General features: G+C 54.3%; 1 protein-coding gene across 1 annotated transcript; it reads right to left on the bottom strand.

Moving 5' to 3' along the window:
- Window positions 1-4,250: 4,250 nt before the first annotated feature.
- On the bottom strand, window positions 4,251-6,722 carry BZA05DRAFT_345013 (fungal-specific transcription factor domain-containing protein; the record flags this gene model as incomplete). Its single annotated transcript, XM_051481156.1, has 7 exons — window positions 4,251-4,923; window positions 5,022-5,380; window positions 5,436-5,487; window positions 5,546-6,032; window positions 6,071-6,317; window positions 6,380-6,491; window positions 6,592-6,722. The coding sequence occupies 7 exons, from the start codon at window positions 6,720-6,722 to the stop codon at window positions 4,251-4,253; spliced, it is 2,061 nt and encodes a 686-aa protein (XP_051334669.1).
- Between the last annotated feature and the right edge of the window lie 9,667 nt (window positions 6,723-16,389).

Consider the following 16,389-nt stretch of genomic DNA (forward strand, 5'->3'; position numbering starts at 1 on the left):
TGGTTTTACCGTCCCGTCGGGAAGGGAGGGTTGGGGTTGTGACGTAGAATGACACTGCGGCTCACCGAAGTGAAAGCGGCAGTTGCGGAGAAACGGACCGCGCCTGATAAAAACAAACAGATGGGAGAGTTCCTTGGGAGAAGTCTTGTAATTTCCCTCTGTTCGACACGGCTCCACGTGGATAAGTACAGTGGTAGAAAAGGGGGGAGGGGGGAGTGGAGACGGGATGGTTACCACACTCCCACAATACGCGGTGATAAGGTGGTTGGTATTTAGGGGATTGTTGTGGCTCCAACGCCACATCCCAAACCGTTGCCGACGTATTACGGAGGTTATTGCACATGGGAGTGGCATTGCTCCGATTGTTTTGATCCCATTTCTCGTCACTGTGACTTCGAAAAGTTGGGAAATCGCGATCTGGAATCGATACCTAACCTAGGGCTTTTACTATACATGGTCTCTACCGTGCCGGCGGCTGTTCACCGCTTCGCAGGGCATCCATCAGATCGGCGCAAAAAATATATATGGACCTTTCGCACAGCCGAACACACTTAGTCGGATACCGGAAGTGACCCCTATTCCCGTTAACCGCTCTAACTATCGCCGAGTAACTGTCGCGAGCAATTCACGCCTAAGATATCGCGGGAAAAGGCTTAACTTTGATCTGCCGCCTTGTGGAGCCTGTACCACCGGCATGGTGTGGTGCGGGGTTATCGTGGCCTTTGCACTTTCCTCCCGCCCATGTAGGTATAGTTGAATACTACCGCCGTACTATGCCTTTATGTTTTGCCTTGCCACGCCTCTGGTGCCAGTGGATAATCAGTCCATCTCTCTCGGGCGGGCTCCATGTATACGGTATCTACGCCGGTGATGAAAATAATAATACTGGATGCCCGAATTCCTTTACACAGCCCGATTGACGGCAGCCACAGCTTGCTTGTTTGCTTGCTCTCTCCATGCACGCGGGGCATACACGCACACGTCTAGCATCGCCGATAGTCAGCCTTGTCCGTGTCCTCCCTACGTCACTCTCTCTTACGGTTCCCAGCGCGCATTCCGTTCCAGTCCGCCTGCCAGCTATTTGCCTGGACCTTATCCTGGCCCTGGATTCGAGCCTGATGTTGGCGAGGGGGGGAGGGAGGCTTCACTCGCCACAATGACACCCAGGATGCCGACGTAAGGTTGGCGAGAGCGAGGGTCTTCCGTAGAACTTGCCTTACTAATCCGCGCTCCAACAGGCAGAAGCCTGCAGCGCACCAGCCCAAGTGGAGACCGTGCACGCACACATCCGTCAGCCCAGCCCAGCTAGCCCAGCCAGCCGAACCAGCCAGACCGCCAGCCAGACAGACCGCCAGCCAGACAGACCGCCAGCCACAGCTAGCCAGCCAGCAGCAGAGTGGGAGAGCGCGTACGCATACGCATCCGCATCGTTTCCTCATCACAGACAGGGCAGCGTCCTTTACAGCCCCATCCCACATGAATATCTACCATGCCATTTCACATCCGCGAGCTGATTCGTTCTTCCGGTAACCGTCTCCGTCTCCGTTCCCATTCCCCATACCCACAACTATTACTGCAGCCCTTCGACACCAGAGACATTTTTTTTTGGAACCTGCAATCGGAGTGGGAAGGGTCTTTGGGTCAAATGCACGCCACATTGTTGTTCTAAGGATTGGTTTTCCGTTCATGCGGAATGCAGGAATTGAGACCCAGCTCTCCGTCAAGTCACAAGAATTCTCCCGAAGTACATACGCAACCTGAGCTGTATGGTAGGTCGAATACCTACCACTCTTTCACGACAGCGAGAGGGGGTCATCTAAGAGTAATCCGGAGTGTAAGGAAGTGGTTGCTAATACATATGCCAGTTAAAGGCCCTGCGCGTAGCCAACCGGCTGCTCGGAATGAGCTCTAAATACTGAGTTGGATTTACTGCTCCAATCTGTTCATGGCGCACGCCATTTTTTTGTGTCTATCATCTCGGTGAATCGCCGAGTGATGGTAAGATACTTTGCAGGCGGGAAAAGTTGTCACTTTGCATATGAGGTAAGCAGAGACCCCGCATGCTACGGAATTCCATCGGATATTGAGAACTGATTGCTATTCGTATTGCAGATTTTGGACACTCGGCACCCTTGCGATGGCACACCTAAGCCCCCACGCAACAACAACAACAATAACGACCTATGTATCTCTTGGGTGTCTTGGCTCAAATTAACCACATATGCGGAGGAGTCACAGGTTCCGAGCGCGCGCGCTGCGAGGAAGCGGGGTGACCGGAGGAGGTGGAGGTGGTGGTGGCTGAAGCGGCCCTGCCACGTCGACATAGGGAGGCGAGTTGGTGGAGAAGAGACGTCTCTGGAGTTCGCCGAAATGCACCCTACAGTCCCATCCGTTCGTGTGAAATCTCGTGAGAGCTCCCCCCTCAACGAAGCCAAAGCTTCTCCGACGTGCCGACGTCTGTGCTACCGGTCAGTCGAGGTCACCCTAGCGAGGGGGGCAGATTGCTGTGGCATCAGGGGAGTTGTATTGCCTCTCACCGAAAGTCCTGCAGAAAGCACGGCCAACCAACCGCGAAGCCGTGACCTTTCTGCGGACTCCGGAGCAGTGGGCACTCCGGAGTCTGCGATTGCTGCAAGCCACAAATAGGAGAGGACTAGGGACTTCCCGTAAGTGTCCAGCGTCGATCGCGATACGTTAGGCGCCACTGCACCTAGCCATCTGCGAACTTTGCGTTTGCACTGGCGGGCCAGGGCTGGGGGGGAGCGTGACCCAAAGCAACAAAGTGAGCGGAATAATCCAGCAATTGGCCACCCACATGGGCACTTACTTAATAAACAAATGCTCCCCCAGCTCCTACCCTTCGCCAGCAACCACTGTCTCTCTCTCCCTTCCGCCCCCCATCTCCCCCCACCCCCATCTTCCCCCCACCACCCACCTCTCTTGTTCTTCGCAAAGAGGGAGGGCATCCCTGAATGGCTTATCGTCGGCGTTGTGTCGGTAGTGGCAGCGAAAAGAAAACCGAAGCCGGTCGTCGGAGCCCCGCCGTCAACCTACAACCCAAAGCCTGCTTGGCCTCGCTCAGCCATTTCAGCAAAAAAAAATTAATAATTTGGGGGCGGAGACTCTTACTCATTTCAGCGTCCTTTAGCCACCTGCGGCGGAAAACGATGAGAAAGCCACATCTGTTACTTTAGCGAGGCGGTGCCCTGCTAAACGTCTAACCAGGGTTCCTTTGGGAGCGACTGCCTGCTTGCCAAACCGCTTGCTGGGCATTTCAGTCTTTTTTCCTGGAAGCCATCGCCTAACCATCGTCAAACCGTTCCGTGATCGTCCCGTCCGACCCACCCGCCCACCCGCCCGCCGACCCGCCCGCTCGAGACCTCACAAGGAACGAATGCTGCTTGACGGTGTATGTCGATCTGGCGGTTCTCCGATGCTGTCGGTGGTCGATACCACATTGCCCATCTGTCGTCATATCCGGTCCTGGGTTCCCACCCTCCACCGTCCAGTTGCCTCGCAGGCTGGAGAAAGGCTGCCGGGTGGCCATATGGAATGTCAACAAGCTGTACTGGACCGTCTTCAGGTACATACCTCACCGCTATGGTATCGTTCGGGGTGTAAAGAGACTGATGGAAGCTTGAAGCCGGTTGCCGATTCTCGCAATCGGTGGTATGGTGTATGATGGCCACCATGCAGCACAGCCATTTACTGGGAGCTAATACCAACCGGCAACCGGCTACCGGCAGCTTGACGAACGCCTCGAGTTGGTTGGGTTCTCATGGTTCTTGAGAAACTCCGGAAGCCGCGAGCGCTAGAAGCCTAGGGAGAGACTTTGTTCGCGAAGCCGATGCGTCAACTAAAGTATATATGCGAGTGTCCGTTGCAAATCTGGCCTTTCCCCTAGCGACCTGAGCAACACCCGGATCCTTTACCTTGGCAAAGGGCACTCATGCAAACGCAAGTCTGAAGACGTTTAGGCGACCGCTACGGGTTGGGAGCCACTGATGCACGTTCTCGTGTAAAGGGGGGGGGAATGGGGGAGGGAGAAACAGCTGAGGAACAGTCCGCTGACTAATTTTTTGACATCGACACTGCAGAAAGAAGGCAACAAGCATCAAAAGAAAGAAGAACGACTCGCAAGGAACTTAACTGGAAGAATGACAAGAGCTCCAGAAACACGACAGGCGAAATGCAAACAGCCCCACCCCCCACTCAAAACACCCTCCGGCATCACCACCCCTCCGTTCACCTCAACCTTTAGTAAATGGCGGCAGATAGCCCGAGCTTCCCGGCTCATGCAGGAAATTCGGCGCGGGAAAGTATTGCTTCAGCACATCACTGTCACCGATGCGGCCATCCTGCAGTTGCGAACCCTGCGAAGAGGCAGCAGCAGCCTTACTTCTTCGGCGTTGACCGTTCACTGGACCTTCGAACCGGCGGTTCACCCGAGGAGCAATCTGTCTCAAGAGTTCCGATAACTCGTCGCAACACCTTTCTGCACCTTCGTTCTTCCCCTGAAACGATATGGCATCTAGCCACGAGATCAGGTTGGAGGCGTCGTCGAACATGGCATCGCAATGCTCGGGGACGTGTGCGGCGCGGTACGCCAACTCCAACAGGATCACCGCTGCGGCGGACACCGCAGTGTGTAGGATACACCACCAGGGGCCCAATCTCATCGGATTGGTCGGATCGGCTGCAAGTCCGTGCACGATTAGGGTGATTATCTGGTGAGCCGACTCGAGGCAGCTGACGGCTGATTCTTTGACGAATTCCTTGAACGTCGGTGGGATTCCCAGGTATCGATCGTGATCTGGCCGACGAAGACACGGGCGATTCAGGACCATCATCGTGTTGTGGTAGCGAAGTGCAAGGTCGATTCTCTGTTCCAGGAAGTTTTGGGAATCAGTCAAGCCGTTCAGTCTTCCTCTGTTCCAAGAGTGTGGCATACCTGATGGATGAAAACCTGATCCGTTTGCGATTTCTGGAAATCGAGCGACTCGGGGAGATCCTTTTTCCACCTCTGGAGGAAGCAATCGAGCAGTTCGATATCCCTACGCAGGTTTTCCAGATTGTCGCCTCCTTGGAACTCTGATCGGGGCGAGTACAGGCGTGCCATGGTCTCCGCCGTGATTGCCGACAGGCTCGTGCAAGCCACCATGTATGGATCTGGTGTTGTAGGATCGATCTCTTCTGGCCCTCCGACGGTAGTTGTTCGGAGCATTCGCGGGACTGGAGCGTTGCACGCACGTTCCTGGATGGCGGACGGCCGTCCTGTGGCCAGGTACAGCACCGAGTCGAGATAGCAGAGGGAGTGCCATACACGCAGACGCAACTCTTGTTCGAAGATGGCTACGTCCGGAGAATCTAGCTTAACATGCTGCACCTGGGTTATCTTTCGGTCGGAACCACGTGCGCCATCCGGGGATACTTACCAGTCCTATTCCGTACGCCATTCGAACAGCCAGACCAGTGATGTTCCAGGCTCTGGGTTTGCATCAGCATGGCGACCGTTAGCAACGATGATCGAGGAGGGGAAACATACTTGTTCGTATGTTGGCTCGCCAGTAAATACATACTGGTCAAGGCCCAAGCTTGCAACTGCTCCAAAGTGGCTGTTGCGATCCCAGAAACTCCATCCAAGGCTCCCAGGACCCGAGCTCTCATGAAATAGTTGGTATGGTCGATGTCCCCTGGCTCGTCTTCTCCTAAAAGGCTTACGAAGGTCTGACCGATGGCGAATACTAGGTTGAGCGTGGTCCAATTGCAGTTTGCCATCGAGATGGTTGGATTCATGATAAATCCATAGATCTTTTCGACATCATCGACGAGGGACTGCTTCCATATGATGGGAAACAGGGGATGGACGGTCGTGAGGTAAACCGAGATTAGTTTATGGGCTGTTGGTTTGCTCGGGACGAAGAAAGGGTCGATCTGATCCGTCCATTGGGAAACATCGGTGTCAAGATGATATGCGCTGCCTTGACGTGGGGTGAGAAACGACCTCTTCTCTCTTGTGGTCGGTCTAATTACTTACATCGATGGTGCATTTTGAGGTCCAAGTTCTCACTAGTCTGTTTATCATTGCTGAGTTCCCACTCTACTCGGCGAAGCAGCGCGATCCCGCTTCCTTTCCCCATATAGCCGAGTAGGTCGTTAGCATTGCCGTCATAACCGTCCGCGACGGCGTCTCGAGAAGGGGATGCGATAAACTCGGGCGACGTTTCCGACTCGGTATCAGAAACGGAAGCGGGGCCACGGAGTCCAGGTGGAACGGAATAGGCGGCCAACGCTGGTGAAATCGAACAATCGAGATTCTGAAGGTATCAGCAGTCGTTGAATTGTATGAAGAATTTACAAGACCGAGGGGAGTAAGTACCGAAGCCAGAGCGTTTTGGATGGCAAGCTGACTACTGGTGTCCGCAAACCGATGAAGGCCTTGAAGGAGTGTCGTATATGTTTTGACCCGGATCTCAAGGTCATGCAGTCTCCTACGAAAAATATCAGCCTTCCGCTCGTAGGCCGACGGCCAGCAACCCAAGTCCAGCAACCGGAGATTCGAAAGCGATGGGTTGGCGGAGGTCGGTATACTTCGCGATCGCTTCCTTCTTTGTTCCGCCATAGAAGCAGTCTACTTTGTAGTCCGTACAGTGTCCACATATCGGTCTGCTCCATAAAGTCAGTAATCGTTTTTGATCTTTCCTCCTTTTCCGACCGCGCATCAGAAACCTTCAGACGCGGGGATCGTGACTCCTGAGTCTGGGGTGGATCTGGTTATCGGAGGGTACGGCAGAGTTGTCGAAGGGTACGGCAGAGTTGCCAGGAAAAAACCGGGCGTTCAGACCTTTTCCCATCACACTTGGTACAGGTCATGTCAGCTAACCCGAAATGCTAATCACGGGGGAAAACTCCGTACCATGGTACGCAGGTGACACTTACTTTTACTTTGCGCTGCCTACAAGGCTCACAGGCGCGAGGAATATTACGCCGTGGTTCTTTTCCCACGATGCCGTCATCCGCCGGGCCGATGGACGATGAAGGCCTCATCATTGATGATACGTCCAGCTCTATCTGTGCTATGGTGTTGCCTTCAACAACATTCGGCTTTGGGCGGCGAGAAACGAAATAAATAGGTGGAATCGTTGTCCACTCCGGACCATGCAGGCAGCAACTGCAGAACGGGCGGGACTATTCGACGAACGAAGATCCTTAAGTACATATGCTCGTTGTCCGTTCTCATGGAAAAAGAGGGATTGGCTCAGAATAGTTCCACCTTCTTCGAATGCGATGACTAAGTGCCACATTGACCCTCTGATTGGATCGCACGTTTTTCCAGGAATTCTGCTGATGGCATTTGATATTCGCAGGGGCAGGGCTAATACGTATCATCGCGCGATGGGGACGCCACCGACCAGGTATCTTCCGGTGATGCTGATAGTAAAGCACAACTTCAAACGATCATGCACACATGGACCAGTCCGCTGCCACTGGGTTGAATACTAGCGAAGTATGCGGCGATCGCGAGAACACGGAAAATGCCTGCGAATTTCGCAACAACAAAGGAAGGCAGTGCTCTTGGCCATGGTGTTCTCCCGAATAATCCATCGCTCCTGTGGCTGCTGTGGTGATGGATCGAAAAAACCGATGGTTTTGGGGGGACAAGTGTTTTTGGCTGCAGCCACACATGCACACTGCCACACATCGTCCAGCCACACCACCACAGCCAAGCGAATCAGTGACGAAACGGCGGAAAATTAGGGATAGCTAGATACAAGCACAGCACCGGCAATTCCGTACATACCAATCTCTCCGATCGTGCTCTGACTGTGCATTCCGATCTGAAGGCACCCACGGCTGGATGAGGAGTTACTGCCGAAAAATCATACTGGCTCGCCTTGCGAGACGGCCAGTCACGACCGAGCTTATGTGGGGATTGTCGACGTGGGGTGCCGTTTCACCTTTCCTTCAGCCGAGCTTGAGTGGAATTGGAACTGGCCCGCAAGGCCGGTTGCGGAGTGATCACGGGGAAACGCTACAGCGGACCATCGAAAGCCCGTGACACTGAATCGGCTAGCCAGTCGGCATATGTTTTGACCAGAGGCCGACTCTGATTGTCCCCAATCCTTCAAACATCCAACCGGCTGTTGGTGTACGCACGCTTTCGCGCCACACCACCTCGACGATCGTGGATCGAGTCTCTATTACTTTCTAGACTATCTAGCCTGGGACCTCTCCCGGCGTGGCACTCAAGCTCGGCACTATTACACGCCCAAGACTAGGCAGCACCTCTCTACCCTTCAGTTATACACTAGTCACCTTATTCCCTGGTGGGGGTTTTTTTGCAACCTTATGTTCCAAAACTTCTAGTTTTCATCCATTTAGGACCTGCGGCGTGGGTAGCGCGTAACCGGGAGCGATTGCTGTGCGGTGGTTCGGTTCTAGGCGGCGGATTGAAGGCCCGAGGTGCAGCGGGCACCGGTGTATGTGGCGCTCCAACCCTCCCCCCCTCTCCAAGAAAAAAGGAAAAAACAAAACAGGTTTACGATTGTATGCCATTATTACTCACAACCGGCCAGCTGGCTTTCGACATATTCATCTGCAATCGTCCACTCGGTCCGTGCAAATACACGTCACATCAGTCATCGCTAGCCATGGTGGGAGGTGGAAGGGGAGGGGAAATATTCGCGGGCGGTGTCAGATGAACGGTGGTCCAGACCGAGCAGTGAGGCAATTCGAACTGGACCACGGCTGGCTATTCGAAAAAAAAAGTGGCCATATGACCAAGCTGTTCCAGGGAGGCTTGGAGTCATGAAAACTCCATGGGATGCAGCGGGAGTGCATCGGATCGTGACTCGTGAGTCCGATCAACGGCGAGTGGGCATGCTGAGACTGCATTGCAGGTGTGTAGCCCCAAATCCAATCTCCTACAGAACGGCACTGTGCACTGGCCGGGCCGACGAGGATCCGACTGATGGTCCTCCTATGGACCAAACTCAGCATCTCCCCGCTCGCTCGCTCGTGTCTCGGTGTTGATATCTGCCATAGTTTGGGATGAATTGAATCTTTAGTTTTTTGCATATTCTGTAGCAGGGGGGGTAAAGGGAAGATATCCGGAGTAGGTGATTATATCGAAATCTCCAAGTTTGCAAATGCATTCGGCTGCGTAAGTGCAGACGGTGCACAGGCGCTATCTTCGAGGTGTTCCCGATCCCTCGACGGTGACGTCTTGGCGAGGGGCATGGCATACCCAATCGAAGTTCCAGTGAATCCGGCGCAAACCCATTAACTACCTCTTTGGCTGCAAGTGACGTGTAAGTGGTGGGAGTAAAGGGTTGGGTAATCGAACACTCTATAACTCGATACCGGACAACGTATCCATCCAACGATCCGCAGAGACCTCGAAGGCATGTACCTGATGGGCGGGTAACGAAGTAGGTACTCCGGCTACCGCATCATCTGTTTGGTGGCAAACTTTCCCCCACAATCCCGACAATCGGGTTGACAGCAACAGTAAGCCCATGAGGAGGAGAAGATGGAGGTGGAGGTTCGGAGGGGGGTTGGTGGGCTGGGTCACCTTCTGCCCTTTGTCACCTCCCCACCTTCCCCCCTCCCCCCTTGATGGCGTGTCCAGCAACCAGGTCAGCTGCAAATATGTGCTGGCGAGATTAATCTACTTGGGAATCGAAATGGAGAATTAAAGACGTTCAGCTAAATCCCACAAACCTATTTTCCATTGCTAGTGCGGGGCCGGGCAATGTGCCACAGAGGAAGTCCGATAGCTACGAGTAAGGTGTCATCCGTACTCAAGCTTCCCGATGCTGATGGAAAGAAAGCTCAGAATACAAAGCGGCATGCATCGGCAAGAACAGTGCCCGACACGACACGACACAACATGATAATAGGAAAAGTTGCTGGTATGTGTTCGGGGTAATTGCGGGGTGTCATTATACTGCAGCCAGTGGGTATCTTCAACGGACGGACCGTTAACGCCGCTGTCGGACATATGTATGTACAAAACAACCAGAAAGACGCAAGACTCGAAGCCTCCTGGTCTCTCTCATTGCTATTTTTTTTTACCGGCAACGGAGCCATTCCTACGATCCTGGCACAAGTTCGAGCCAGCTGGCAAAACCAAAACCAACCAAAGATTTCTGGTCGCAGTTTCGTGCGCTGCAGGACCACACACATCGGACAAACAGGTGCCGCGCCATGCGATATGAGACAGAGATGCGCAATTTTGTTCGACGAACGCTTCAACGGACGGGAGTGAACCATGGCCCCTTCATCGTTGCTACAGCTGACTGCCTGGATTCTTTTTTTCATTATGTGTGTGTTCGCAGGTTTGCGTCCGCGTGTACGTACTCTCTAGCAAGCACCACCAAATCCTGTGGACACCTGGAGACCCTCTCCCACACGCCCATGGTCCACCCAAAACAACATCGTCTCGTCGTCGCCTCGGCAAACATCTCGCAACGAATAATTTCACTGAATCGTGTCCGGACCGAACACCTTGATCCTGCAGCTACGAGGATCGGCCAGCTCTTTACTCTGGAGGAATTTCTACCGAGGGGTTGTGCTGGTGGGGGATCGAACTATCCGCTGCGCTGGTTGATTTTTAACTGCCTCACCGTTACCGCCGGACTTTGGTGGGACACGCTTGGGTTAGGGTTACCATTGTCCACAACGAAGTAAAGCGGGCTAAGCAAAGAAATCCTGCGATCGAAGTGTGATGCACAACGCCTTCCCCACGACTATCAAATAAAGCCGAGAATATAACATGAGGACTCCAACTATGCGGATACCCATTAGTGAAGTCCAGAGAAACACGGCGCCCGCCGGCAACCCGAACTGAAAATTCCTGATGGTGGTGAGATCCGTCCTCACTCCCCGCCCAACCAGCATCAGGATAGGAAGTACGGTGCATACGGTGCTCGACGGGTCCGTACCCGTACAAAGACCGAGTCTTCTGCATGATGCTCCAACGTTTCGGGAATTCTGCATGGTTGATTTCAAATCCGAGGGGAATGTGACATAACATTTAACTATCTTTGGTTGCCCGTCGTCGCGGGAAACCACCGGAGTCTGAAGATGTTCCACATTGTGGGGCCATCATTGCTCTCGCCGCCGCCGCCAGCAGCTGGGGGGGCAGGTGTGAAGGGAATTTAGCTCGGTCTCTCTTCTCTCTTCGTTGCCGTATTGCTGGATGCAATGACTGCCTCTGCTTGCGTGCATTTCATATGTACGGCCATCGCGATCCCGTCTCTCGTCGGGTAGGTCTGTCGAGAAGTGGCGTTTCGCGTAGTTATGCGCACCGAGAGACTCTCGTCCATGGAGGTTGCGCGTTGGGTTCGGCAACCAGTCCGCGCAGCATACCTAGGGCGGAACACCGCGGCCGTCCACAGCCAATCGAGCGGCATAAGCGAGTGACGGCGCGATGAGCGAAAGCGTGTGTGCCGGATAGTTAGCCTCCCCAGGGTAGTTAGGTAGGCAGCTCCTCGTTTCCCCAGCGCGATAAGACTACTACTCAGAGCGGACGGAGTAACGGCGAGGCGGACTGCCGGGACCGTCGTTGCACAGCCAGCGGCGATACCAAGCATTAAACAGTCTAGAGTGGGCTGCGGAGGCAAATCCACCGTGCCACTCCGATCATGTGTCGATCAACGGCTAACGGAACTTGTTTTTGTTGAAATAGGTACATGCACACATACATACTTCACATCGCAACCACCAGCAGCATCAATCGCGAAGAAAGGTCCCATGTACAACCGACCGTCCCCAAGCTCCGCTATCGAGAACTATCCGGGTGCCGTGGGTACCGGTCTCCAACACTGTCCCTGGGTACTGGGATCGACCAGGACTTATCTCTGCCGATGCAATACTGCCCAACCGGCGGGTATGTACATGGTCACGTCCGAATCGGGTGGCCGGTGGGACTGGAAGTCCATCGCCAAATCCACGTCGAACCTACCGCCGCGATAACCTTCCCATCCTAGTTACTCGCCTTTGCCTCCTCCGGGGGAGGTCCTCTTTCTCCCCATATTTCGATGGAATCGGCTGCTGATTTCGCCTTTTTGCACTTTTGGCACCTGCGGCGGGAGCAGGACGCGGATGCCGGAATGCAGCGTAACGAGGGTTTCCGGCATGCAGGGAGGGAGGGGGAGGGGGGGTAAAATCTGGGGTCGGTATTCGGAGGATTGTATTCGGGGGATTGTTTTCGTTGGCTGCAGTGACGCTTTTGAGACAGTGTGTGTATATCCGCCGTACCCTGTACCTAGGGACCTTGCGTGTTGTCGGGGGTTTTCTTATTCTCGATGAACTTTTACCGTATTGTGTTGGAATGGAAATCTAGAATTGAAGCCTTTTTTTCTTTCGTGAGCCGCCCGTAACCACAGTACAGTGTGTCACCGCCGGTGTGCTGTCCCGCTATTGCGGTGACAGCTATGTACGCCCGCTGCTGGGCTTGCCAAGGGGGGAAGCTGTTTGATCGTCCCGCTCGCTGACCGCATGGCGTCCACGTGCTCCCTCGCCGGCCCCATAACCCCAAAACCCCAGAACGTGGAGACGGAGAGCAGGTGCGCCACGGGTCGAGGTATGTAGCAATGATGCCTTTTCGAAGAAAAAAGAAGCCGCGGGCAGTACCGGCGGTCGAGTGATATCTTGTGATTTTCTGAAACGGGCATCGGGGGTTATAGAGCTTTTGAGCCTCGCCAGTCTGTGGAGAGTGGTTTCCCACGGCAGGGCAGTGCGGTACTGGAGATTAGGCGTGACCAGGCTTACTAACAAGAAGTAAGAGGGCGGAACGGCGCCTGCTGTGGTGTGGGTGGTCGTGTCGACGGAAACTTCGGGCTGGGAATGGCGCCGACGGAGGTGGGAGGGGTGGGCTGGTACAGGCGTTGCCGGATACAGACTACCAGTCAGATTCGTTGAGGGATGCGTCTGGATGCCAAATAGATGCCTAGCATATCTATTATCCGATAACAATAGAACGACCGGCCTGGGGGGGTCCTGGTCTTTGGTTTTGCCGGAAGACCGCGGCGGAATCATGCGCCAGTGACGCCTTGAGTAGCAAACAGCGGAGACGCATGGATGAGAGCCTAGAGGTGCGTCTGGATTGGATCTGGTACATACATGATAACTGGGCGCCTGGGACTCGAAGTGGTGATGTGCATATTTACTTGGAAGTTGGACCGGTGAAACCTGAAGGCCATCATTCTTTGCACACTGACTGAGCTAGAATAAATCTAGCTCGCCTCTGGGATTCCTGGTGATAGAATGGGCGGTGTGGTGGTGTGCGTGGTGGGGTGTTATGCGGGTCAGGCTATCTAAGAACATCCTCCGCTGCTGCTCGTCGGAGACGTAGAAATCTCAATGGCTCTATGCTGACTATCTTCAGTTTCTCATGCGATCGCCGATGGTGATGGTGAATCGTGATTCTCGCACTGCTAAAGATTCTCCCCCGTTCGGCGGATAATAGGTACCGCCACCACCTGAAGCGCCACAAGCGCGTACTGAGCAAGTTCGGGATATAGTAGTCATGTGGCGTTTCGCACGATTATGGATCCTCACCCCTTTGAGACTTAAACGAATATTCCTGGGCCCGAATAAGGGGCCGATTAAGCTACGATACATCAGAGAGGAAGTCCAGCCAGCCCAGTGCCGGTAGACTAGTCGTGCCGACGGCTACCTACGTACAGTGCTCTCACTCGAGCCCAAACCAAAAATGGGAAGTATTCGTCGGCCGATGGGGCGCCATTTAAAATTTTACACTCGCAGGACGTCACCCGTAACACGACCGTTATTTGAACGGGCACGAATAGAGAAACTATTGTATGCAAATTCTGGTCGATTAATACCGAGTGATATTTCAACATCGCCAGTGACCGGCAAAACATCGCATATCAGACAATCCGCTCGAATAGAAGGTTCTCCCTTGAGGCCCAGCTTGAAAGAGTGGACGGATAGTAAATAGCACTGCATATACCTCTTGACTCGCCGCATAGGAGTAGCCTCGGTATCCCAAATGAGATTCAATACTCGTATGTGTTTGCTCTGTTAAAAAAAGTCGCCCCAAGCTAATAGAACTCGGTCCGCACCAACTCGGTCCGCACAAACACGGTCCGTACCAGCACGCTCGGATTTTCCTCTTTCACTTCAGACGCCCGTACTCGACAAGTAGATGCCATCTCAAGCTTCAATGCTCCTCATGCATGCACGAGGCTCTACGAAACCGACCGGAAGTAGACGACCACCCTCGTTCATCATGAATACCTCCTCCACCACCGTCATGAACACCTCCACCACCACTACCGCCGCCACCACCACCACCACCACCACCACTACCGACAAACTTCTTCATGTTCTTGCGCAGACACGCCAACAACCTTCCCAAGGTGACCTCCCCTTCCCACCTTGCCTCGCAGTCATTAACAACTATCACTTCCAGACAACAGAATGAGTACGGCGACCATCCATCGCCACCAGGCCCAACGCCGGGGTTCGAACCAAGCGCACTACCGTATTGAACGAGCTACGCAGAGGGCACTCCGACAGATCGCTGCCGCCCGTCTCCGGTACGCCTCCGCCAGCGCGCGTATCGAGGCTGCGATAGACACTGCTGAGAGCCGGCTCACCCGCGCTGCCGACGAGGCAACCAGACGGATGCTCTCGGCGCATCTTCAGCGACTTGGCGTGCGGCTCAGAGTCGTCGAGGACCAGTACTCGAACGAGCGCCAGCTATTTCTCACCAATATCGAATTCCTGCCCATCCAGTGGGAGGTCGCACAGCCCTATCTGGAAGGGTGGGCCTGGCTCGACAATACAGCGGTGGAGGCGTCTGGAGCGCTGCGGTTGGAAGTCATCCAGGAAGACGAAGAGCCTGGAGTGGACTGTTGATGAGACGTGAGAGGGAAGAGGGAAGAGGGAGGGAGGGATATCACTCGCCTTGGGGCTCCGACTTCACCTAGCCTATGGTCCGCTTTCTACTCTGGTTGGTGTCATCCTTATCCAATCGTTCCTCTGCTGACTGTGAGCGAGCAGTATGTTTCCTGAAAATGTTCGTTTGCCTTTCACATACCGCTTAATCGGTCACCAAACGCAGCACCCGTGATCACTCGCCCTTTTGATCCTCTATCATGTTCTCCCGCCTAAATCCCATCCCGTGGCTTTTCACGACATAACTTGAGCGGCAGAACATCTGATGACGCACGAGCTCCTGCCCAAGCCCACCCACTACACTTTCGTGATATGAATTAGTTATGCGCTACGCCAGCTCCCGAAATAGGTCGATCAGTGGCTTGCATGAGCGCCTATCAGAGATTCAGCACATCTATCTAGCCGCAGCTGCTGCGCTGCGGGCTGTGCGACATGCAGAGCCAAGCGAGAAGCCCCTGCACGGAGGGGTGGATCCTCGGTTTGCACGGAGCGAAGATGTGGTGTTGTGAAGGTCCTTTTGTTTCTCCAGATCCGCATCCGTCGAGTGTTTGGAAAGCTCTTGACCGTGATGCAGTATACTATATTGTGGGTATCCCGTCGAAGCTATCCAACGGCGGGGTACCTAGTTGCATCGTCATATCATTCCATGAAGGTCCGTCTCCACGACAACGGCGGCGACTCATCTCCTCCCTCCTCCATCCCCCCTCCACACCACTTGACTGTCTCAGTCTTCGCCAGTAACCACGCCACTTTCTTCTGCCGAAGTCTATCCTAGCGGGTCTCACTCGCATCCCAAAGATCCCGATGAGCACACTGTGAGCAGTCACGAAATCAGATGGGGGTAGTTAATCCAAGGGTGAGAATCAATGAATATATCACATTTTGAAAAAGTGTTGCAGGTGATGTCAGCTCGACTCTAGAGTACACAGATACACTGCCGAATTGTCCAGGATCGAGCTGAGCAGAAGCGGGGAAACAGCTTGGCCACCCACTGTCTCTGCCGTCGAAGAATGGCGCAGTACCGGTATGTACTGGGAATCATTCTAACTATGGCCAGGTTTTCGTCCCATTGTGTTGACAGACGATAGGAAAAAAACATCCGAATGCTTCGGCACATTTTCTCTCCCTCAAACTCCCCTGGTAAGTATCTGGCGCCACGTGTCTACCTATCGCTCTCGGCTTCGCCCCAGACTACGGCTCGGTCGCTGATCACGGGGTACTCCAAGCGGAGGATGTGCCCGGCCGCAGCAGATGTGCCCGGCCGCAGCAGATGTGCCCGGCCGCAGCAGATGTGCCCGGCCGCAGCAGATGTGCCCGGCCGCAGCAGATGTGCCCGGCCGCAGCAGATGTGCCCGGCCGCAGCAGATGTGCCCGGCCGCAGCAGATGTGCCCGGCCGCAGCAAATGTGCCCGGCAAAGGATTAAGGGCGGCCAGTTTCCTATATAAACCATAGCAGAT

Source organism: Tricharina praecox, assembly GCF_024521635.1.
Source record: "Tricharina praecox strain CBS 144465 chromosome Unknown BZA05scaffold_53, whole genome shotgun sequence".
Classification (NCBI taxonomy): domain Eukaryota; kingdom Fungi; phylum Ascomycota; class Pezizomycetes; order Pezizales; family Pyronemataceae; genus Tricharina; species Tricharina praecox.